Raw genomic sequence first — 26,169 nt, forward strand, 5'->3', positions numbered from 1 at the left:
CCTGAACAGGCAGTTAACCCACTGTTCCTAGGCCGTCATTAAAAATAAGAATTTGTTCTTAACAGACTTGTCTAGTTAAATAAAGGTAAAATTTAATTTATTTTCCCTTATGTACTTTAACTATTTGCACATTGTTACAACACTGTTATAGACATACTATGACATTTGAAATGTCTCTATTCTTTTGAAACTTGTGGGGGCCCCAGGACCAGCTTGCTTAGGCGACTCTTCCCCAGGTTCATCTCTCTGTAGGTGATGGCTTTGTTATGGAAGGTTTGGGAATCGCTTCCTTTTAGGTGGTTGTAGAATTTAATAGCTCTTTTCTGGATATTTACAATTAGCGGGTATCGGTCTAATTCTGCTCTGCATACATGTTTTGGTGTTTTACAATGTACACAGAGGACATTTTTGGTTTGTATAGTTTTTAGTGTGCTCTAGGGCAACGGTTTCTAGATGGAATTTGTATTTGTGGGCATTATTTTTGTATTTTGTTAGGGCCCAGGTCTGCCAGAATCTGTTCAGAAGATATTGGTGCTGCTGTAGGCCCTCCTTGGTTGGAGACAGAAGCACCAGATCATCAGAAAACAGTAGACATTTGACTTCAGAGTCTAGTAGAGTGAGGCCGGGTGCTGCAGACTGTTCTAGAGCCCCCGTCAATTCATTGATACAGTATATACTGTATGTTGAAGAGGATGGGGCTTAAGCTGCATCCCTGTCTCACCCCACACCCCTGTGGAAAGAAATGTGTGTGTTCTTTCCCAATTTTAACCTCACACTTGTTGTTTGTGTACATGGATTTTATAATGTCGTATATTTTTCCGTATATTTACAAATTTTTCAATGAATTTGTATAGCAGACCCTCAGGCCAAATTGAGTGAAAAGCTTTTTTTACGTCAACAAAGCATGAGAAGACTTACTGTTGACGCATATCCCAAAGTAGTCATTGGGGTCAAATTTGTCTCCACTTATGTGGATTGGGGTGATCAATCCTTGGTTCCAAATATCGGGGAAGATGCCAGAACTGAGGATGATTTAAATAATTTTAGTATAACCAATTGGAATTTGATGTCTCTATATTTGATCATTTCATTAAGGATACCATCAACACCACAGGCCTTTTTGGGTTGGAGGGTTTTGATTTTGTCATGGAGTTCATTCAAGGTAATTGGAGAATCCAGTGGGTTCTGGTAGTCTTTAATAGTTTAATCTAAAATATTGTATTTGATCATGTATATGTTTTTGCTGTTTGTTCTTTGTTATAGAGCCAAAAAGATTGGAGAAGTGGTTTATGCACACATCTCCTTTTTTGATAGATAACTCTTTGTGTGGTTGTTTGCTTAGTGTGTTCCAACTGTCACAGAAGTGTTTAGAGTCTATGGATTTGTCAATTACATCGAGCTGATTTCTGATTCACCATAGTGAAGGCGTAGACTCAGGTTTTCTGGGTCTCTATGTTTTTGGTTGGATAGGTTTCTCAAATTCTTTCTTAGATTTTTGCATTATTCATCAAACCATTTGTCATTGTTGTTAAATTTCTTATGTTCTCTACTTGAAATGTTTAGATTCAATTGGAAGCTGAGAGGTCAAATATACTGTTTTGGTTTTCTACTGCCAAGTTTAGACCTTCACTATTACAGTGAAATATTTTGTCCAGGAAGTTGTCTAAACAGGATTGAATTTGTTGTTACCTGGTAGGGGCATAGGTCTGATATTTTATTTATCTAGGCAAGTCAGTTAAGAACAAATTCTTATTTTCAATGACGGCCTAGGAACAGTGGGTTAACTGCTTTGTTTAGGGACAGAATGACAGATTTGTACCTTGTCAGCTCGGGGATTCGAACTTGCAACATATCGGTTACTAGTCCAACGCTCTAACCACTAGGCTACGCTACTGCCCAAAATATGATATGGGGGGGCCTATATAGAGCATGGCCAGGGTTTATTTGGGATGGTGTTAGCTGGTTGGGATGCGGCTGGTGAAGCTGTTGTCTGGGTATAGGTCCTCTTGTCGTAGCTTCTCTCGGTGCAGGTCCTTCGGCAGGGGGTCTTGCATGTCTGGAAGGGTGTCTCACTGGTCTAGGTGGGGTGTCTGTTGCTCTGTTGCTCCTGTGTAAGGTTCTCTCTCTCTCTCTCTCTCTCTCTCTCTCTGTGTGTGTGAGAGTTTTTAAGTGTGTGTGTGTGTGTGTGTGTCCCATTTTTAATCTTGACCTTGTTGTGGCCCTTTGGCAAACGGTGTGTTCTAGTGTGTGTATATGTGTGCCTGTTACTGTGCAATAGCAGTGTACCCAAACAAATAGGTCTGGCTTGATAAATAGATGACTGCACAAACAGTCCAGGTTAAACTGACCGAGAGGAAGGTGTTTACTCTGTGAGTTATTCATGTGTTGATGCACCGGTGAGCATGTCATTGAGTCTGGATTAATATCCACACAGATAAATAATGAGAGATGCTGGCTGGAACACTTGGAAAGGAGAAGGACAAATTAATCAGTGAAGATACTTATTAATGTATTCAATATGTTAGAGTTTTTTTGTTTTGTTTTATACACTTCTAAATTAATTCCTTTCATTGTGTTATGATAACCATGTGTTTTCAATGGTTTGGGGTTCTTCTGCTGGGGGTTCTGATGGACCTAAAGGTTATCATGGCTCTGTTCTCCATGTGTTTTCAATGGTTTGGGGGTTCTTCTGCTGGGGGTTCTGATGGACCTAAAGGTTCTGATGGCTCTGTTCTCCATGTGTTTTCAATGGTTTGGGGTTCTTCTGCTGGGGGTTCTGATGGACCTAAAGGTTCTGATGGCTCTGTTCTCCATGTGTTTTCAATGGTTTGGGGTTCTTCTGCTGGGGGTTCTGATGGACCTAAAGGTTCTGATGGCTCTGTTCTCCATGTGTTTTCAATGGTTTGGGGTTCTTCTGCTGGGGGTTCTGATGGACCTAAAGGTTCTGATGGCTCTGTTCTCCATGTGTTTTCAGTGGTTTGGGGTTCTTCTGCTGGGAGTTCTGAGGGACCTAAAGGTTCTGATGGCTCTGTTCTCCATGTGTTTTCAATGGTTTGGGGTTCTTCTGCTGGGGGTTCTGATGGACCTAAAGGTTCTGATGGCTCTGTTCTCCATGTGTTTTCAATGGTTTGGGGTTCTTCTGCTGGGGGTTCTGAGGGACCTAAAGGTTCTGATGGCTCTGTTCTCCATGTGTTTTCAATGGTTTGGGGGTTCTTCTGCTGGGGGTTCTGATGGACCTAAAGGTTCTGATGGCTCTGTTCTCCATGTGTTTTCAATGGTTTGGGGTTCTTCTGCTGGGGGTTCTGAGGGACCTAAAGGTTCTGATGGCTCTGTTCTCCGTGTGTTCTCCATAGATCTTCAGGAGGTGTTGGCTGATGTTTAAGAAGGCGTCCAGTAAAGGCCCAAGGCGGTTAGAGAAATACCCAGACGAGAAGGCAGCATACTTCCGGAGCTTTCACAAGGTAAACACTAAACATCACTTTTTATAGTAAAGGCCCAAGGCGGTTAGAGAAATACCCAGACGAGAAGGCAGCATACTTCCAGAGCTTTCACAAGGTACTCACTAAACATCACTTTATATACTGTCACTGTTTTTTACTGTGAAATATCCATCAATCCTCCCCTCCGCTCAGTTATACTGTATATATATATATATATATATTCACCTAATTGGATGTCAAAGTAATATGTTGTCTGGAAATGAAGGATACAGCCAGTAGACAGAGAAGTTTTTAGTCGCAGCATGAGACCAGACAGACAGATGTTCATTTGTCTGAGTCTGTTGACCCTTTTAACGCCGTCCACCGCATCATAATTTAACCACAACCTTGAAGTTTACCCAATAACAAGCCCCGACCGCCATTTCACCGCAGAAAATATAGCAGAGCACTTCTTTTATTACAGATACATTGTAATAAATCATATTACACACAAACCGACACCAAACAATCTTGTTTTTCTCTTTATGTGTTACATGAGGAGTACATGTTGCTGGGACATTTTGACCCTTTATCTCGTTCTTCCTGGGCTTTTCTCTCCCTTTGAGGGGGATAATCTGGGTTATAATATTTATTTGCCCGTTTATTAAACCCTTTGAAAATACCTCAATTAGGCCTCATTATCAGTGGCTAGGAAGACAGTATTAAGTGAGTAATGTGGCTCTACTGTAGTAATGAGAGGAGAGGAGATGGAGCCTCATGTAGGGACTTGCTGGCCGGGACACCAGAGCATTTTGATGTGGCTGGGCTTTTTAATGTGTGGCTGTATTGTTAGAGGCTTTTTAATGTGTGGCTGTATTGTGGGATGGGCTCTTTAATGTGTGGCTGTGTTGTGAGAGGGGCTCTTTAATGTGTGGCTGTATTGTTAGAGGGCTCTTTAATGTGTGGCTGTATTGTGGGAGGGGCTCTTTAATGTGTGGCTGTGTTGTGAGAGGGGCTCTTTAATGTGTGGCTGTATTGTGGGATGGGCTCTTTAATGTGTGGCTGTGTTGTGAGAGGGGCTCTTTAATGTGTGGCTGTATTGTTAGAGGGGCTCTTTAATGTGTGGCTGTATTGTTAGAGGGCTCTTTAATGTGTGGCTGTATTGTGGGAGGGCTCTTTAATGTGTGGCTGTATTGTGGGAGGGCTCTTTAATGTGTGGCTGTATTGTGGGAGGGCTCTTTAATGTGTGGCTGTATTGTGAGAGGGGCTCTTTAATGTGTGGCTGTATTGTTAGAGGGCTCTTTAATGTGTGGCTGTATTGTGGGAGGGCTCTTTAATGTGTGGCTGTATTGTGAGAGGGGCTCTTTAATGTGTGGCTGTATGGTTAGAGGCTTTTTAATGTGTGGCTGTATGGTTAGAGGCTTTTTAATGTGTGGCTGTATGGTTAGAGGCTTTTTAATGTGTGGCTGTAATGTCGGAGGGGCTCTTTAATGTGTGAGGGTATTGTGAAAGGGGCTCTTTAATTCTCTGTAACCTGCTGTCTAATATACTATCATTAGTTATCAGACACCTGCTGATTATCAGGCCTATGCTGATTTAGTTATCAGGCCTATGCTGATTTAAGATCGCTGCAGTAGGCGTATGTAATGGATACTTTTGAGGAAATCTTCCACTGCGTTGTGTAGTTTTGTTTGCACCAATTTCAAGCTACTGTTGATACACAGTAAACTCACGTGTCATGCTTATAGGGTTAGGATGCAGAACATTTAGGAGACTACAACATCTGTCTATGTGAGCCAGCATAGGCTACACAGAAGTCATGGAATAGTCCAAGTATCAATTTGGAACAACAGTTTCTACTACACCATACCATCAACCTACCCTAACCAGAAACCGTGGATAGGCGGCAGCATTCGCGCAAAACTGAAAGAGCGAACCACTGCTTTTATCCATGGAAAGATGACTGGCATTATGGCCAAATACAAACAGTGTTGTTATTCCCTCCACAAGGCAATCAAACAAGGGAAATGTCGGCATAGGGACAAAGTAGAGTCGCAATTCAACAGCTCAGACAAGAGACGTATGCGGCAGGGTCTACAGGCAATCACGGACTACAAAAAGGAAAACCAGCCACGTCACGGACACCAACATCTTGCTTCCAGACAAACTAAACACCTTCTTTGCCCGCTTTGTGGATAATAGAGTGCCATGGACACGGCTCGCTACCAAGGACTGTACCATCAAAGGTTCCATCTGAGGCGCCCCATAAGAGTGCTGCAGAGAAAACAGACACTTTTACCGATTCATAAACAACAAGAAAAACAACAATATTGGATTTGTGTTTTTGTTTTGAAAGGTGCTGCGTGTTCTTTATATCATGAACAGCAGCCACTCTAAATATCTCCTTACTGTTTGGGATGTGTCTAGGTTGGGAGCTCTTGACAAAGACAGTTAAATAATGGAGACATGGTTTTGTGCATAAATATATATAGTATATATATATATAAATATGTCCATAGTGTAACTAACGGGTGTCGTCGTCGGATGAGGAAGAATAGGACCAAAGCGCAGCGTGGTGAGAGTTCATGACTTTTATTGAACTGAACAAAATAACGAAGTGCAAAAAATGAAACCGAAACAGTCCTGTCAGGTGCAGAAAACGCTTAACAGAAAATAACTACCCACAAAACACAGGTGGGAAAAAGCTACCTAAGTATGGTTCCCAATCAGAGACAACGATAGACAGCTGTCTCTGATTGAGAACCACACCCGGGCAAAACAAAGAAATACAAAACATAGAAAACTGAACATAGAATGGCCACCCAAATCACACCCTGACCAAACCAAAATAGAGACATAAAAAGCTCTCTAAGGTCAGGGCGTGACACATAGAGTGTAAATAAGCAGTGCAGAGCAGTGACTTTTACAGAGTTTATGTCTCTGGGGCTACAGTTGAAGTCGGAAGTTTACAAACACTTAGGTTGGAGTCATTAAAATTCGTTTTTCAACCACTTCACACAATTCTTGTTAACAAACTATAGTTTTGGCAAGTCAGTTAGGACATCTATTTTGTGCCTGACACAAGTAATTTTTCCATCAATTGTTTACACACAGATTATTTCACTTATAATCGACTGTATCACAATTCCAGTGGGTCAGAAGTTTACATAGACTAAGTTGACTGTGCCTTGAAACAGTCAAGAAAAGATGTCATGGCTTTAGAAGCTTCTTATAGGCTAATTGCCATAATTTGAGTCAATTGGCGGTGTACCTGTGGATGTATTTCAAGGCCTACCTTCAAATGCAGTGCCTCTTTCCTTGACATCATGGGAAATAAAATAAAAAATCAGCCAAGACCTCAGAAAAAAATTGTAGACCTCCACAAGTCTGGTTCATCCTTGGGAGAAATTTCCAAACACCTGAATATACCAATATACAACGCAGCTGTCATACCGCTCAGGAAGTAGAGACGCGTTCTGTCCCCTAGAGATGAACGGACTTTGTTGCGAAAGTGCAAATCAATCCCAAAACAACAGCAAAGGACGTTGTGAAGATGCTGGAGGAAACAGGTACAAAGACACCATAAAAAGCCAGACTATGGTTTGCAACTGCACACAAAGGGACAAAGATCGTACTTTTCTGAGAAATGTCCTCTGGTCTGATGAAACAAAAATAGAACTGTTTGGCCATAATGACCATCGTTATGTTTGGAGGAAAAAGGGGGAGGCTTGCAAGCCGAAGAACTCCATCCCAACCGTGAAGCACGGGGGTGGCAGCACCATGTTGTGGGGGTGCTTTGCTGCAGGAGGGACTGGTGCACTTCACAAAATAGATGGCATCATGAGGATGAAAAATGATGTGGATATATTGAAGCAACATCTCAAAACATCAGTCAGGAAGTTAAATCTTCCTTGCAAATGGGTCTTCCAAATGGACAATGACCCCAAGCATATTTCCAAAGTTGTGCCAAAATGGCTTAACGACAACAAAGTCAAGGTATTGGAGTGGCCATCACAAAGCCCTGACCTCAATTCTATAGAAAATTTGGCAGAACTGAAAATGTGTGTGCGAGCAAGGAGGCCTTCAAACCTGACTCATTTACTCCAGCTCTGTCAGGAGGAATGGCCAAAATTCTTGTGGAAGGCTACCCAAAATATTTGACCTAAGTTACACAATTTAAAGGCAATGCTACCAAATACTAATTGATTGTATGTAAACTTCTGACGCACTCTCAATCAAAGTTAACGTAGCAGTCAGACGTCTTTGTCCTTCGTCTTGTCGTGTTCCACGTATATATCTTTTTATATATTTTTCTTTGCATATCTTTTTTAAAAATCTTTTTCTAAACCTCAACTTCAAAATACTCTCCTGCAACGCGCCTCACCCAATGTGGTGTGGATCTGTTTTTCCTAAAGTATTTTTATTTACCTTGGAACCGGAATCCCCCAACAGAAGCTAGCCAGCTAACTAGCTACTAGCTAGTAGTCAGCTAACCACTGCTAGCGGTCATCAGCTAACCTTTAGCTCCGAAAGCTCTTGCCAGTTTGTACAACGCGACTCAAACCAGAGCATACCGGACCCATTTTCTCTCCATTTCCCCGGATTCCTACCACAAGCCCTGAACCTTTTCACCTGGATCATCGCAGCTAGCTAGCTGCAATCCAAGTGCCTATTCTTGGCTAACGTCTGTCCCGAAGCAAGCACCAATTAGCTTGGAACTAGCCCATGCTAGGCCCATTCTCCCGGCTAGCTGAGAAGGCCCATCAGCCACTCCTGGGCTACAATACCACTTCTATTGCCGGTACGGGGCACGGAACCCCGCCAATCCTTCACGACTGGACTACCGACGTGACCTGCTCGAGGGGGTACTCAACTGGCCCCTACGTCGCAACGTCCCCTGAATAGCCATCTGCCAGCCGCGGCCGGCTAGCTGCTAGCAGCGGCCCAATAGCTGTCTAGACCAATGTTTTGGGCCACTATACCTATTTTGCCAATTGGACTTGGACCCCTCTGCTATGTGGCACCCTACTAATCCATCACGACTGGTCTATCGACGTCACCGAACGCGGAGGCTAAAACAGACTTTCCTCCGTCGCGACTTCCATCTAAGGCCCTTCTGCTAGCTTGCTATCCCAGGCCTGCTAGCTGTCTGAATCGCCGTGTCTCCAGCCAGCCCAACCACTCGCTGGACCCCTATGATCACTCGGCTACGCATGCCTTTCCCTAATATCAATATGCCTTATCCATTACTGTTCTGGTTAGTGATTATTGTCTTATTTCACTATAGAGCCTCTAGCCCTGCTCAATATACCTTAACCAACCATTTAGTTCCACCTCCCACATATGCGGTGACATCACCTGGTTTAAACATCTCTAGAGACAATATCTCTCTCATCATTACTCAATGCCTAGGTTAACCTCCACTGTATCCACATCCTACCATACCTTTGTCTGTACATTATGCCTTGAATCTATTCTATCACGGCCAGAAACCTGCCCCTTTTACTCTCCGTTCCGAACGTACTAGATGACCAGTTCTGATAGCCTTTCGCCATACTTTTATCCTACTCCTCCTCTGTTCCTCTGGTGATGTAGAGGTTAATCCAGGCCCTGCAGTGCCTAGCTCCACTCCCATTCCCCAGGTACTCTCATTTGTTGACTTCTGTAACCGTAAAAGCCTTGGTTTCATGCATGTTAACATTTGAAGCCTCCTCCCTAAGTTTGCTTTATTCACTGCATTAGCACACTCTGCCAACCCAGATGTCCTAGCCATGTCTGAATCCTGGCTTAGGTAGACCACCAAAACCCCTGAAATGTCCATCCCTAACTATAACATTTTCAGACAATATAGAACTGTCAAAGGGGGCGGTGTTGCAATCTACTGCGGAGATAGCCTGCAGAGTTCTGTCTTACTATCCAGGTCTGTATCTAAACAATTCAAGCTTCTACTTTTAAAAATCCACCTTTCCAGAAACAAGCCTCTCACCGTTGCTGCTTGCTATAGACCACCCTCTGCCCCCAGCTGTGCTCTGGACACAATATGTGAATTGGTTGCCCCCCATCTATCTTCAGAGCTAGTGCTGCTAGGTGACCTAAACTGGGACATGCTTAACACCCTGGTCATCCTACAATCTAAGCTTGATTCCCTCAATCTCACACAAATGATCAATGAACCCATCAGGTGCAACCCAAAACCCGTAAACATGGGCACCCTCATAGATATCATCCTAACCAACTTGACCTCCAAATGCACCTCTGCTGTTTTCAACCAAGAACTCAGCAATCACTGCCTCATTGCCTGCATCCGTAATGGGTCTGCGGTAAAACAACCACCCCTCATCACTGTAAAACGCTCCCTAAAACACTTCAGCGAACAGGCCTATCTAATCGACCTGGCCCGGGTATCCTGGAAGGATATTGTTCTCATTCCGTCATTAGAGGATGCCTGGTTATTCTATGAAAGTTCCTTCCTCACCATCTTAAATAAGCATGCCCCATTCAAAAAATGTAGAACCAGGAACATATATAGCCCTTGGTTCACTCCAGACCTGACTGCCCTTGACCAGCACAAAAACATCCTGTGGCATTCTGCATTAGCTTCGAATAGTCCAAGTGATATGCAACTTTTGAGGGAAGTTAGGAACCAATATACACAGGCAGTTAGGAAAGCTAAGCCTAGCTTTTTCAAACAGAAATCTGCATCCTGTAGCACAATCTCAAAAAAGTTCTGGGACACTGTAAAGTACATTGAGAGTAAGAGCACCTTCTCCCAGCTGCCTACTGCACTGAGGATAGGAAACATAAATCCACCATAATTGAGAATTTCAAAAAGCATTTTTCTACAGCTTGCCATGCTTTCCACCTGGCTACCCCTACCCCGATCAACAGCCCTGCACCCCCCACAGCAACTCGTCCAAGCCTCCCCCATTTCTCCTTCATTACTGTGCAGCCGTATTCATCGACCTGGCCAAGGCTATCGACTCTGCCAATCACCACATTCTTATCGGCAGACTCAACAGCCTTGATTTCTCAAATGATTTCCTCGCCTGGTTCACCAACTACTTCTCTGATAGAGTTCAGTGTGTCAAATCGGAGGGCCTGTTGTCCGGACCTCTGGCAGTCTCTATGGGGGTGCCACAGGGTTCAATACTCGGGCCGAATCTCTTCTCTGTATACATCAATGATGTCGCTCTTGCTGCTGGTGATTCTCTGATCCACCTCAACGCAGACAACACCATTCTGTATACCTCTAGCCCTTCTTTGGACACTGTGTTAACTAACCTCCAGACGAGCTTCAATGCCATACAACTCTCCTTCCGTGGCCTCCAACTGTTCTTAAATGCAAGTAAAACTGATGCATGCTCTTCAACCGGCACCTGCCCGCCAGTCCAGCATCACTACTCTGGACGACTCTGACTGAGAATACGTGGACAACTACAAATACCTAGTTCTCTGGTTAGACTGTAAACTCTCCTTCCAGACTCACATTAAGCATCTCCAATCCAAAGTTAAACCTAGAATTGGCTTCCTATTTGGCAAAAAGCATCATTCACTCATGCTGCCAAACATACCCTCATAAAACTGACCATCCTACCGATCCTCGACTTCGGCGATGTCATTTTCAAAATAGCCTCCAACACTCTACTCAACAAATTGGATGCAGTCTATCACAGTGTCATCTGTTTTGTCACCAAAGCCCCATATACTACTCACCACTGTGACCTGTATGCTCTCGTTGGCTGGCCCTCGCTTCATACTCATCACCAAACCCACTGGCTCCAGGTCATCTACAAGTCTTTGCTAGGTAAAGCCTCACCTTATCTCAGCTCACTGGTCACCATAGCTGCACCCACCTGTAGCACGCGCTCCAGCAGGTATATCTCACAGGTATATCTCACTATGTCTCACTTTCCTTCCAGTTCTCTGCTGCCAATAGCTGGAACAAACTACAAAAATCACTGAAGCTGGAGACTCATATCTCCCTCACTAGCTTTAAGCACCAGCTGTCAGAGCACAGATCACTGCACCTGTACATAGCCCATCTGCAAATAGCCCATCCAACTACCTCATCCCCATACTGTATTTATTTATTTATTTTGCTTCTTTGCACCCCAGTATCTCTACTTGTACGTTCATCTTCTACACATCTACCGTTCCAGTGTTTAATTGCTATATTGTATTTACTTCGCCACCATGGCCTTTTTTTGCCTTTACCTCCCTTATCTCACCTCATTTGCACACACTGTATATAGACTTTTTCTACTGTATTATTAACTGTATGTTTGTTTTACTAGCCTACCTGGTTCAATAAAGGTGAAGTAAAAATAAAATAAACTGGGAATATGATGCAAGAAACAAAACATGAAATAAATCATTATCTCTGATATTATAAGGACATTTCATATTCTTAAATTAAAGTTGTGATCCTAACTGACCTAAGACAGGGAATTCTTACTAGGATTAAATGTCAGGATTTGTGAAAAACTGAGTTTAAATGTGTTTGGCTAAGGTGTATGTAAACTTCCGACTTCAACTGTATATGGTCTTTGACAACAGCTCTGTTCTGAGAGGAGAGGCAAATGGATGGGGAGAGGAGAGGAGAGAGGGATGGGGAGAGGAGAGAGGGATGGGGAGAGGAGAGGAGAGAGGGATGGAGAGATGGAAGAGGGATGGGGAGAGGAGAGGATTAGCGAGGAGAGGGAGAGGGATGGGGAGAGGATTAGAGAGGAGAGGGAAAGGGAGTGGACAGGACAGGAGAGGGATGGGGAGAAGGAGAGGAGAGGATAGAGGAGAGGATGGTGGAGAGGAGAGGATGGTGGAGAGGAGAGGATAGAGGAGAGGATAGAGGAGAGGATAGAGGAGAGGAGAGAGTAGAGGAGAGGATAGGAGAGGAGACGAGACGAGACGAGACGAGAGCAGGGCTGCCTTACCACACATGTCCAGAAAGCTACAATGCTGATGTGGTCTCGGTTGGCAGTTCTGTGTTATAATCATCTTTCTGGAGGAAGATAGGAACCATTTTCTCTTCATATTCACTTCCTAAAAAGGCAGACAGATGGAATCAGTGCTATTTTCTGGATAATGAATACTAACTGAAAAATGGAATCGAATCCCAGATTTGAACAACCTCACAGTCACAATGCCTTGTTACCCAGTTTCACGGTCCTGACCATGTAAAATGTTGTTCCTGAAACATCTTAAGAAATATTATTATTTATTCCGCATGTGACATGTACTGTCAGTTACTATATGGGCAACACACGCACACACACACACGCACACACACACACATGCACGCACACAAACGCACACACCCACACATGCACGCACACAAACACACACACACACACACACACACACACACACACACACACACACACACACACACACACACACACACACACACACACACACACACACACACACATGCACTCACACAAACACACACACGCACATTATTCTACAGTATATGGGCAGTGAGCCTACCTAATAAATTCCCAAAAGGCTGGCATTGTGTCCACAGTTTGCTCTGAGCGAGCGCTTTACAATAATGCACTGGCTCTTATCTGTCCAGCAGCGAACGGAGACTGTTGAATAAAGCAGCCCAGTAAATGAAAAAGATATTCAATGAAACACGACCTTGTTTCTTTGTTGTATTCCATCACTCTCAGAGTTAACATGATGTAGTAGCTTTTTTGATTCTGGTCATGAGTATCGATTGGATCTTTAGTGATTCATTTGCAAAGTGAAGCAGGTTGACCATGGCTCCCGTTGTGTTTTTAGATCGGGCCAGAGCTACGGAAAATCCATACTCTCATTTAGGAGACTGAGTTGATTCAAGCTTGACAGGCTTGTTATGAACCATTACACAATTTATATGGCCTACTTCACACAATTTCCATTGATTTCCCTGATAAAATGCGGTAATGAATTTCATTCATATAGCTAATTTCAACAGGTCTCACAGAGCTTTGAATATTGTTCAAATAAATCTGATATGTATTTGATATATGATTAAATGTGTTTTTACTTCTGGATGTACCTGAGCATCACCAACAGTAATTTAAGATGATGAATTAACAGTTAAAGGAACCAGCCGAACAACCAATTTACAAAGTGGATTTACATCTCTAAACCTAACTTAACTAGACGATGTGTTCCCACTTGTTTTCCCCCTCAACTGTCGTCCCGTTGATTTTTTGACTGTTTTGTTTTGTTGTTCTGTCTGTCTCAGATCACAGAGCTCCGCAGTATCAAGAACATTACACGGATGCCAAGGGAGACCAAGAAACATGCCGTGGCAATCCTCTTTTACGACCAGACGTCCAAGACGTTTGCCTGTGAGTCAGGTAAGCAATGCAACCCCGGGGAATGGAAGGAGGGAGGCAGCGAGGGAGGGTGAGCGGGATGAAGAGTACACAGGAAATGGAGAAAACAGGAGAAGGGAGAGAAGGAAAGAGAGAAGGTTCCAGAGTTTGAGGGAGAAAGATGAGCACTGAAGATGTCCCAAACACCAGTCAATTGAATCTGTATTGTATTAGCTAGAAGTGGGTGTGTTATTGTGTCAGGGGGTGGGGGGTTCTGACATTGAAGGGACTTAGTCATTACTTTGTTTGTGATTCAGACCAATTGTACATTGTAACAATATATTGTTGCAAACCCTCTGGATCCTGGTAGAGCAGAAGGGATGCTGTGATCTGATAGGTTGTAATGAATTCTGCTGCAGGGATTGGCTTAGTTAATAGTGTTAGAGTCTTTATAGAGAACTCAGAGAGAGGAGAAACAGAGAAGGATGGATATTGGATTCATAGGGATGGGTAGGGAAAAAGATAGAGAAGGGTGGGGAGATTGAAAGAGAGCAATAGAAAGAGAGCGATCTCCTCTCTTCTCTCTCCTCCTCTCTTCTACTCTCCTCTCTTCTCCTCTCTTCTCCTTTCCCCCTCTCTTTTCCTCTCTTCTCCTCTCCTCCTCTCTTGTCCTCTCCTCCTCTCTTTTCCTCTCTTCTCCTCTCTTCTCCTTCTCTCTTTTCCTCTCCTCCTCTCTTCTCCTCTCTTCTCTCCTCTCCTCTACCCTCCTCTCTCCTCCTCTCTTCTCTTCTCCTCTCCTCTTCTCTTTTCCTCTCCTTTCTCTCCTCCTCTCTTCTCCTCCTCTCTTTTCCTCCTCTCTTCTCCCCTCTCTTTTCCTCTCTTCTCCTCTCCTCCTCTCTTGTCCTCTCTTCTCCTCTCCTCCTCTCTTTTCCTCTCCTCCTCTCTCCTCCTCTCTTCTCCTCCTCTCTTTTCCTCCTCTCTTCTCTCCTCTCTCCTCCTCTCTCCTCCTCTCTTCTCCTCTCCTCCTCTCTTTTCCTCTCCTCCTCTCTCCTCCTCTCTTCCTCTCCTCTCTTTTCCTCCTCTCTTCTCTCCTCTCTCCTCCTCTCTTCTCCTCTCATCTAATCTCCTCCTCTCCTCTAGTTACAGGTTGTAGGTGATTTCTGTGTGTGTGTGTGTGTGTGTGTGTGTGTGTGTGTGTGTGTGTGTGTGTGTGTGTGTGTGTGCGATGTGCTGATGTGAGCTGTAGCAGTGGATCTCAGAGGAGAGATTATGTGCCTTATGGGGTGCAGTGAATTCTATCTCTGTCGTCCTCTCTCTCTCTCTCTCTCTCTCTCTCTCTCTCTCTCTCTCTCTCTCTCTCTCTCTCGCTCTCTCTCTCAGACACACGGCTCAGCAGTTACACGCCCACGGCTGAGTCCCTTGCCATATGGAGGGTTGTGTCCTCCGTGTCCACCACAGGGTCATTCACTTCCTACACACACAAACACACACACACACACACACACACACACACACACACACACACACACACACACACACACACACACACACACACGCACACGCACACGCACACACACACACACATGCGTGTCCACCCTACGCAGGAGGCTAACCTGCATGCCCTTCACTTCCTACTCCTCTCTGTGGTACTGTTCCAGTATCAGCTACTCCTCTCTGTGGTACTGTTCCAGTATCAGCTACTCCTCTCTGTGGTACTGTTCCAGTATCAGCTACTCCTCGCTGTGGTACTGTTCCAGTTTCAGCTACTCCTCTCTGTGGTACTGTTCCAGTATCAGCTACTCCTCTCTGTGGTACTGTTCCAGTATCAGCTACTCCTCTCTGTGGTACTGTTCCAGTATCAGCTACTCCTCTCTGTGGTACTGTTCCAGTATCAGCTACTCCTCTCTGTGGTACTGTTCCAGTATACAGCTACTCCTCTCTGTCCTCTCTGTGGTACTGTTCCAGTATCAGCTACTCCTCTCAGTGGTACTGTTCCAGTATCATCTACTCCTCTCTGTCCTCTCTGTGCAGCATCTGTTCTCTTATCCAGGGTCTGACCAGGACCAACCCTGTTTAGCTTCAGGGGCAAGCCAGCAGTGGAATGCAGGGTGGCACACTGATGAAGTGTTTGTGTTTGTGATTTTCCACTCAGCAGCTCTAACAGTCTCTGTGAGTTTAGACTTCCGATACACTCAGGCTCAGCGAGGGAGGAAATGGACAAACAGAGGCTCTTAAGTACAGAGTAATGTGTTTGTCTCTGTCTGTCTGTCTGTCTGTCTGTCTGTCTGTCTGTCTGTCTGTCTGTCTGTCTGTCTGTCTGTCTGTCTGTCTGTCTGTCTTTCTGTCTGTCTGTGTGGTAATGTTTTACCCTTCAGAAACGACATGTTCTATCCTTTCAAACAACAGGTTTGGAAAACAGCAAGCAGACTGAATACTTATTCAAATCTGTTCATATACACCCCCGGGAAGAATATTACACTTAAAAATAAAAACAATCTGACAAAAGATGCATTTACAGTAGATATGGTCATTTTCACGTTTTCATAAATTCTTGACGTACAGTATATTAAGGCATTTGTGAAAATTCTATAGCAATATTTATTGGGAAAACGCCCATGTGTTTTGACAATGAATAGACACGGCAGTAAATAAAACCTAATAAAACATCTGTCTCGTCCAGTACTGGATTCTACACAGACCGGTGCGCCACAGCCAATCAGAGCTACAGTAGACAAACAAGCCTTTTGCCACACAGGCCTGTCATCATTCACTATGAACTGGACTGTGTGTTTACAGGCAGTAGGGCCTGTTATCATTCACTTTGAACTGGACTGTGTGTTTACAGGCAGTAGGGCCTGTCATCATTCACTTTGAACTGGACTGTGTGTTTATACAGGCAGTAGGGCCTGACATCATTCACTTTGAACTGGACTGTGTGTTTACAGGCAGTAGGGCCTGTCATCATTCACTTTGAACTGGTCTGTGTGTTTACAGGCAGTAGGGCCTGCCATCATTCACTTTGAACTGGACTGTGTGTTTACAGGCAGTAGGGCCTGTCATCATTCACTTTGAACTGGACTGTGTGTTTACAGGCAGTAGGGCCTGTCATTATTCACTTTGAACTGGACTGTGTGTTTACAGGCAGTAGGGCCTGTCATTATTCACTTTGAACTGGACTGTGTGTTTACAGGCAGTAGGGCCTGTCATTATTCACTTTGAACTGGACTGTGTGTTTACAGACAGTTACAACAGCGTGACTTTAGATCATTAGAACACATTCACCAGAAGCCCCTCAAAACACCTGCATGGATTTCTGTAAATATGTAAATACCACGGGAGTCCTCTTACATTTGGGAAATTTACAGTCCTATTGATTAAACAACTATGGGAAGGTAGGCTCTCTCTCCCTCGAGGCTCTCTCTCCCTCAGTTATGCACATCAGAAACAACAAGATCAACAACTAATGCTAGCCAGAGCAAGATTAGCTCAAATCTAACCAAGGAACATTAGATAAACCCTTTTAAACTTTTTCAGCTAGTTGGGGAATTGTGGCATCCTCGTCCTTCATTGTTGTACCAACCAAGAACCCAAGCTAACTGGCTAAAGTTGGCTAGCTTGCTAGCTACCAACTTCCAGAAACAAATTTAGAGAACACCTCACTCTAATCATTTCAATCGCCATATCAGAGCGGGGTTAGGCTGTTTACATGTTTTCTAGAGCGTCCGTGACTAACTATTCTTTATTTTGGCTACGTTTTCTGACACCGGTCATATCTAGCGTATTGTTCCTCGTTTGTAAATTCTTCAGTTATTCTGCGCTCTGGCACACTCAGACGAGAGTTCTCTCTGGCACACTCAGACGAGAGTTCTCTCTGGCACACTCAGACGAGAGTTCTCTCTGGCAGACTCAGACCAGAGTTCTCTCTGGCACACTCAGACGAGAGTTCTCTCTGGCACACTCAGACGAGAGTTCTCTCTGGCACACTCAGACGAGAGTTCTCTCTGGCACACTCAGACGAGAGTTCTCTCTGGCACACTCAGACGAGAGTTCACTCTGGCACACTCAGACGAGAGTTCTCTCTGGCACACTCAGACGAGAGTTCACTCTGGCACACTCAGACGAGAGTTCTCTCTGGCACACTCAGACGAGAGTTCACTCTGGCACACTCAGACCTGAGTTCTCTCTGGCACACTCAGACGAGAGTTCACTCTGGTACACTCAGACGAGAGTTCTCTCTGGTACACTCAGACGAGAGTTCTCTGAAATCAGAGTAGATAGCCAGAGTGAATTTGCAAACGGAAGAGATATGCTAACTGGATAATAGTCGTTTAAGTTCTTCCTAGCTAACCAAATGACACCTGCATCTCTAGCTGTGTATAGCCACCGAAATAGATATGAGTGGAACATGTCAGTCACTCACCTGCCTCTCCAATGACATCACATCCTCCTAGCAGCTAGATAGATAACGTTAGGGTCCTCCTCCAATGGTATGACATCACATCCTCCTAGCAGCTAGCTAGCTAGATAATGTTAGGGTCCTCCTCCAATGGTATGACATCACATCCTCCTAGCAGCTAGCTAGCTAGATAACGTTAGGGTCCTCTTCCAATGGTATGACATCACATCCTCCTAGCAGCTAGCTAGATAACGTTAGGCTTTGTGTTTTTAGCTTTCTACATCAATAGATACGCTAGCCTATTAGCCACGTTATGACTGACTTGTGATCACTGCCCTCAGTAGTTAGACTGTAGTGATATTCCCAGCCTTATTGACATTGGTCTGTTTTTGTCCAAAATATGGAGTCATTGAAACTTAAACAGTAAATCCAAAATGGAGGCAGCAAACAATATACCAGGTCAGCTGTGATTTACAACTTGATTGCAATATTTTTGGGAATAGCAAGAAATGTATTGGCGAATCCTATTAATCATGCATTGAACTGCATCCATCTAGTCTGCCAACCATGCCTTAGTGTACATCATGGAATGTTGAGTCAAATAGAAACCATTTTTAAAACCTCTTATTAAGTTGGCTTTGTAGCATGAACTAGGAATTTGATATTTTTGACAGATATTATGATTGTCTGTTCGTTTCATATCTGCAAGTAGTTAAAATGCTGTTAGTGCCACTTGAAATGCACACACGCGTGCACACACACACACACACACACACACACACACACACACACACACACACGCGCGCACACACACACACACAGATAGAGACCAGAGCGATAACATAGACCAGGGAGAAAACAGAGACCAGGGAGATAACAGAGACCAGGGAGAAAACAGAGATCAAGGAGATAACAGAGACCAGGGAGATAACAGAGACCAGGGAGATAACAGAGACCAGGGAGATAACAGAGAACAGGGAGATAACAGAGACCACGGAGAAAACAGAGACCAGGGAGATAACAGAGACCAGGGAGATAACAGAGACCAGGGAGATAACAGAGACTAGGGAGATAACAGAGACTAGGGAGATTACATAGACAACAGAGAAGGAGATAAACAACTTAGTCTGACTCATTTCATAGCTCAGTAACTCTTACCCAAACTCTACCTGTAGTCTTACAGATATTGTAAACGGAGCATGATGTCATCTAAAGGAAGACATTGGTATTCACCAACAGCTGCCTACTGTATCTGTCTGCCCTGTGAGGAAGTGATACTGTGATTACTTGAAACCATCGGCCTCCAATTAAACAATTGAATAATTAACACCAATTGTCCCTCCTCTTCTCCCACCACTGCCAAGATGAAAGTTTTCACCGTTTTTAGCTTTTTCGAGACTTGTGCCCACAACAGCATATGTGGTGTGTGTGTTTTAATGTCACATGCACAAGTACAGTGAAATGCCTTTCTCCCAAACCCAACAGCACACTCATCAATATCAATGGACAGTCATGGCCAGAAGTTTTGAGAATGACACAAATATTAATTTCCACAAAGTTTGCTGCTTCAGTGTCTTTAGATATTTTTGTCAGATGTTACTATGGGATACTGAAGTATAATTACAAGCATTTCATACGTGTCAAAGGCTTTTATTGACAATTACATGAAGTTGATGCAAAGAGTCAATATTTGCAGTGTTGACCCTTCTTTTTCAAGACCTCTGCAATCCACCCTGGCATGCTGTCAATTAACAACTGGGCCACATCCTGACTGATGGCAGGCCATTCTTGCATGATCAATGCTTGGAGTTTGTCAGAATTTGTGGGTTTTTGTTTGTCCACCCGCCTCTTGAGGATGAACCACAAGTTCTCAATGGGATTAGGGTCTGTGGAGTTTCCTGGCCATGGACCCAAAATATCGATGTTTTGTTCCCCGAGCCACTTAGTTATCACTTGTGCCTCATGGCAAGGTGCTCCATCATGCTGGAAAAGGCATTGTTCATCACCAAACTGTTCCTGGATGGTTGGGAGAAGTTGCTCTCGGAGGATGTGTTGGTACCATTCTTTATTCATGGCTGTGTTCTTAGGCAAAATTGTGAGTGAGCCCACTCCCTTGGCTGAGAAGCAACCCCACACATGAATGGTCTCAGGATGCTTTACTGTTGGCATGACACAGGACTTATGGTAGCGCTCACCTTGTCTTCTCCGGACAAGCTTTTTTTCCGGATGCCCCAAACATTTGGAAAGGGGATTCATCAGAGAAAATGACTTTACCCCAGTCCTCAGCAGTCCAATCCCTGTACCCTTTGCAGAATATCAGTCTGTCCCTGATGTTTTTCCTGGAGAGAAGTGACTTCTTTGCTGCCCTTCTTGACACCAGGCCATCCTCCAAAAGTCTTCACCTCCCTGTGCATGCAGATGCACTCACACCTGCCTGCTGCCATCACTGAGCAAGCTCTGCACTGGTGGTGCCCCAATCCCGCAGCTGAATCAACTTTAGGAGACGGTCCTGGCGCTTGCTGGACTTTCTTGGGCGCCGTGAAGCCTTCTTCACAACAATTGAACCGGTCTCCTCCATGTTCTTGATGATCCGATAAATGGTTGATTTAGGTGCAATCTAACTGGCAGCGATATTGTTACGGACAACTAGGTGTGGTGGGTGGAATCAGGCGCAGAGAGCAAGGTTCAGTTGTTTCTTCCAATTTATTCCCCAGCACAACAAAACAGTCACGCCATATACAGTGCCTTGCGAAAGTATTCGGCCCCCTTGAACTTTGCGACCTTTTGCCACATTTCAGGCTTCAAACGTAAAGATATAAAACTGTATTTTTTTGTGAAGAATCAACAACAAGTGGGACACAATCATGAAGTGGAACGACATTTATTGGATATTTCAAACTTTTTTAACAAATCAAAAACTGAGCGTGCAAAATTATTCAGCCACTTTAAGTTACTACTTTGTAGCGCCACCTTTTTTAAACACCTGGATATGTTTATTTTTGAACCATTCCATTGTAGATTTTGCTTTATGTTTTGGATCATTGTCTTGTTGGAAGACAAATCTCCGTCCCAGTCTCAGGTCTTTTGCAGACTCCATCAGGTTTTCTTCCAGAATGGTCCTGTATTTGGCTCCATCCATCTTCCTATCAATTTTAACCATCTTCCCTGTCCCTGCTGAAGAAAAGCAGGCCCAAACCATGATGCTGCCACCACCATGTTTGACAGTGGGGATGGTGTGTTCAGGGTGATGAGCTGTGTTGCTTTTACGCCAAACATAACGTTTTGCATTGTTGTCAAAAAGTTCAATTTTGGTTTCATCTGACCAGAGCACCTTCTTCCACATGTTTGGTGTGTCTCCCAGGTGGCTTGTGGCAAACTTTAAACGACACTTTTTCTGGATATCTTTAAGAAATGGCTTTCTTCTTGCCACTCTTCCATAAAGGCCAGATTTGTGCAATATACGACTGATTGTTGTCCTATGGACAGAGTCTCCCACCTCAGCTGTAGATCTCTGCAGTTCATCCAGAGTGATCATGGGCCTCTTGGCTGCATCTCTGATCAGTCTTCTCCTTGTATGAGCTGAAAGTTTAGAGGGACGGCCAGGTCTTGGTAGATTTGCAGTGGTCTGATACTCCTTCCATTTCAATATTATCGCTTGCACAGTGCTCCTTGGGATGTTTAAAGCTTGGGAAATCTTTTTGTATCCAAATCCGGCTTTAAACTTCTTCACAACAGTATCTCGGACCTGCCTGGTGTGTTCCTTGTTCTTCATGATGCTCTCTGCGCTTTTAACGGACCTCTGAGACTATCACAGTGCAGGTGCATTTATACGGAGACTTGATTACACACAGGTGGATTGCATTTATCATCATTAGTCATTTAGGTCAACATTGGATCATTCAGAGATCCTCACTGAACTTCTGGAGAGAGTTTGCTGCACTGAAAGTAAAGGGGCTGAATAATTTTGCACGCCCAATTTTTCAGTTTTTGATTTGTTAAAAAAGTTTGAAATATCCAATAAATGTCGTTCCACTTCATGATTGTGTCCCACTTGTTGTTGATTCTTCACAAAAAAATACAGTTTTATATCTTTATGTTTGAAACCTGAAATGTGGCAAAAGGTCGCAAAGTTCAAGGGGGCCGAATACTTTCGCAAGGCACTGTATGTTGCCAGTCCAAAACAGGACAAACTAGTCCGGAGAATAAATACACAAAAATAAATCACACCATCAAACACAGAGTAACAATGACAAGCCCGCACAAATACCCAGCGGGCCTAGTGCCCTTAAATACCCTACAAACAAAACCTAATACTTAACAGGTGTACCCAATTACCCAATAACCAAAACAAACGGAAAGGGAATCGATGGCAGCTAATAGGCCGGCGACGACGACCGCTGAGCACCGCCCGAACAGGAAGAGGCACGGTTCGTGACAGTACCGGCGAGGTTCGTGACAGTACTCCCCCCCCCCCCCCCCCTGACGCGCGGCTCCCGCAGCGCGCCGACCCCGGCCTCGAGGACGACCCGGAGGACGAGGCGCAGGGCGATCCGGGTGGAGGCGATGGAAATCCATCAAGAGGGAAGGATCTAAAATGTCCCTCCCCGGTACCCAGCACCTCTCCTCCGGACCGCACCCCTCCCAGTCCACGAGGTACTGCAGGCCCCTCACCCGGCGTCTCGAGTCCAGAATAGCTCGTACTGTGTACGCCGGGGACCCCTCGATGTCCAGAGGGGGTGGAGGGACCTCCGGTACCTCACTGTCTTGTAGGGGACCAGCTACCACCGGCCTGAGGAGAGACACATGAAACGAGGGGTTAATACGATAGTAAGAGGGAAGTTGCAATCTATAACACACCTCGTTTATCCTCCTCAGGACTTTAAATGGCCCCACACACTGCGGCCCCAGCTTCCGGCAGGGCAGGCGGAGGGGCAGGTTTCGGGTCGAGAGCCAGAACCTGTCCCCTGGTGCGAACACCGGGGCCTCACTGCGGTGGCGGTCAGCGTCTCTCTTCTGCCGTTCACTGGCCTGCCTGAGAGAATCCTGGACTGCCCGCCAGGTCTCTCTAGAGCGCTGTACCCACTCCTCCACCGCAGGAGCCTCGGTCTGACTCTGATGCCATGGAGCCAGGACCGGCTGGTAGCCCAGTACGCACTCGAATGGCGACATATTCGTGGACGAATGCCGAAGAGAGTTCTGGGCTAACTCTGCCCACCCACTGTACCACGCCCATTCGCCTGGCCGGTCCTGGCAATACGACCTCAGAAACCTGCCCACTTCCTGGTTTACTCTCTCCACCTGCCCATTACTTTCGGGGTGATAACCAGAGGTAAGGCTGACCGAAATCCCCAGACGCTCCATAAATGCCTTCCAAACCCGGGACGTGAACTGGGGACCCCGATCGGAGACGATATCCTCTGGAAACTCATAGTGCCAGGTTCAACCCTCAACGCCCGCTCGATGTCCGCGTCCACCTCCCATACCACTGGGGCCACCAGCCGAGAGGCTGGAAGGATGGGAGTGGGTTCGATGGACCGGTCCTCTGTGTCATAGAGACGGGACAGCGCATCGGCCTAAGTGTTGAGGGAACCTGTTCTGTAAGAGATCGTAAATCTAAAACGTGTAAAGAACATTGCCCACCTAGCCTGACGCGGATTCAGTCTCCTCGCTGCTCGAATATACTCCAGATTGCGGTGGTCAGTCCAGATGAGGAAAGGGTGTTTAGCCCCCTCTAGCCAGTGTCTCCACACCTTCAGGGCCTTTACCATAGCTAGTAACTCCCGGTCCCCCACACCATAGTTCCGCTCTGCCGGACCCAGCTTCTTCGAAAAGAAAGCGCAGGGACGGAGCTTCGGTGGCGTGCCCGAGCGCTCAGACAGCACGGCTCCAACCCCAGCCTCGGACGCATCCACCTCCACTATGAATGCTAACGAAGGGTCCGGATGCGCCAACACGGGAGCCCCAGTGAACAGTGCCTTCAACTTGTTGAAGGCTCCATCAGCCTCTGCTGACCACCGCAAACGCACCGGGCCCCCCTTCAGCAGTGAGGTAATGGGCGCCGCTACTTGGCCAAAACCCCGGATAAACCTCCGGTAGTAATTGGCAAACCCTAAAAACCGCTGCACCTCCTTTACCGTGGTCGGAGTCGGCCAATTACGCACAGCGTTAACGCGGTCACACTCCATCATCATTCCCGAGCTGGAAATGCGATAACCCAGGAAGGAAACGGCTGGTTTGGAGAACACACATTTCTCAGCCTTAACGTATAGGTCATGCTCTAGCAGTCGCCCAAGAACCCTGCGCACCAGGGAAACATGCGCGGCGCGTGTGGTAGAATAAATCAAGATGTCATCAATATAGACCACCACACCCTGCCCGTGTAAGTCCCTGAGAATCTCATCTACAAAGGATTGGAAGACGGCTGGAGCATTTTTCAACCCATACGGCATGACGAGGTACTCATAGTGGCCTGATGTGGTACTAAACGCTGTTTTCCACTCGTCTCCTTCCCGAATACGCACCAGATTATACGCGCTCCTGAGGTCCAGTTTTGTGAAGAAACGCGCTCCGTGGAATGATTCCACCGCCGTAGCGATGAGAGGTAGCGGATAACTAAAACCCACTGTGATCGAATTGAGACCTCGATAATCAATGCACGGACTCAGACCTCCCTCCTTTTTCCTCACAAAAAAGAAACTCGAGGAGACGGGTGACATGGAGGGCCGAATGTACCCCTGTCTCAGAGCTTCCGTGACACATGTTTCCATAGCCAGCGTCTCCTCCTGTGACAGTGGGTACACATGACTCCGGGGAAGTGCAGCGTTCTCCAGGAGGTTTATCACGCAATCCCACCGTCGATGGGGTGGTAATTTAGTCGCCTTCTTCTTACTAAAAGCGATAGCCAAATCGGCATATACTGGGGGGATGCACACAGTGGAAACCTGGTCTGGACTTTCCACCGTCGTGGCACCGATGGAAACTCCTATACACCTCTCTGAACACTCGTCTGACCACCCCTTAAGAGCCCCCTGTTTCCATGAAATAAGGGGATTGTGAATAGCCAGCCAGGGAACCCCCAACACCACCGGAAACCCAGATGAATCAATAAGGTAGAAACTGATCCTCTCCCTATGATTCCCCTGCGTTACCATGTCCAGCGGAATCGTGGCCTCCCTGACCAGCCCTGACCCTAGCGGTCGGCTATCTAAGGAGTGCACGGGGACAGGTGGGTCTATCTGCACTAACGGAATACCCAATTTACGGGCGAGTCCACGATCCATAAAACTCCCAGCTGCGCCTGAATCGACTAGCGCCTTATGCTGAAGAGAGGGGAAAAACGCAGGGAAAAAAATTAACAAAAACATGTGACCAACAGGGAGCTCTGGATGAGTTTGGTGCTTACTCACCTGGGGTGGCCGAGGAGTGTTCCGCCGACCATCTCGACTCCCAGAGGGACTCCTCCAACACCGGTCCGAAGTGTGTCCTCTCCGTCCACAATAGGAGCAGGAGGAGCCCCCTCTGATCCCCCTAGATGCAGCTCCTCCCAACTCCATCGGAGTGGGAGTGGGAGAGCTGGAAGGTGGAATTAACAGGACCCCTTCTGAACGTCCGCGGGCAGCTAGCAGGTTGTCCAATCGAATAGACATGTCTATTAGTTCATCCAGGGAGAGAGTTGTGTCCCTGCAAGCCAGCTCCCGGCGGACGTCCTCCCGGAGACTACACCGGTAATGGTCCATCAGGGCCCTGTCATTCCACCCAGCACCAGCAGCTAGGATCCTGAACTCCAACGCGAAGTCCTGCGCGCTCCTCGTCTCCTGTCTGAGGTGGAACAGTCGCTCACCCGCCGCTTTACCCTCTGGTGGATGATCGAACACTGCTCGGAAACGGCGGGTGAACTCCAGGTAGTTGTCCCGAGCCGAATCTGGACTGTGCCAGACCGCGTTAGCCCAGTCCAGGGCCCTACCCGTTAAACAGGAGACGAGGAGGCTCACCCTCTCCTCACCCAAGGGAGCCGGACGCACGGTAGCCAGGTAGAGCTCTAGCTGGA

The 26,169-nt window shown here is 45.9% G+C and overlaps 1 protein-coding gene across 1 annotated transcript in view; it reads left to right on the plus strand.

Moving 5' to 3' along the window:
* LOC110490900 (docking protein 6-like) overlaps positions 1-26,169 on the plus strand; it is a 132,830-nt gene that overhangs the window by 60,285 nt on the left and 46,376 nt on the right. Inside the window, exons 2-3 of the mRNA XM_036945723.1 lie at positions 3,354-3,461; positions 13,654-13,768. Of these exons, the coding sequence (XP_036801618.1) occupies positions 3,354-3,461; positions 13,654-13,768 (223 nt within the window). The remainder of the gene's footprint in view (positions 1-3,353; positions 3,462-13,653; positions 13,769-26,169) is intronic.

This window comes from Oncorhynchus mykiss, chromosome 15 (assembly GCF_013265735.2).
Source record: "Oncorhynchus mykiss isolate Arlee chromosome 15, USDA_OmykA_1.1, whole genome shotgun sequence".
NCBI classification, from domain to species: Eukaryota; Metazoa; Chordata; class Actinopteri; order Salmoniformes; family Salmonidae; genus Oncorhynchus; species Oncorhynchus mykiss.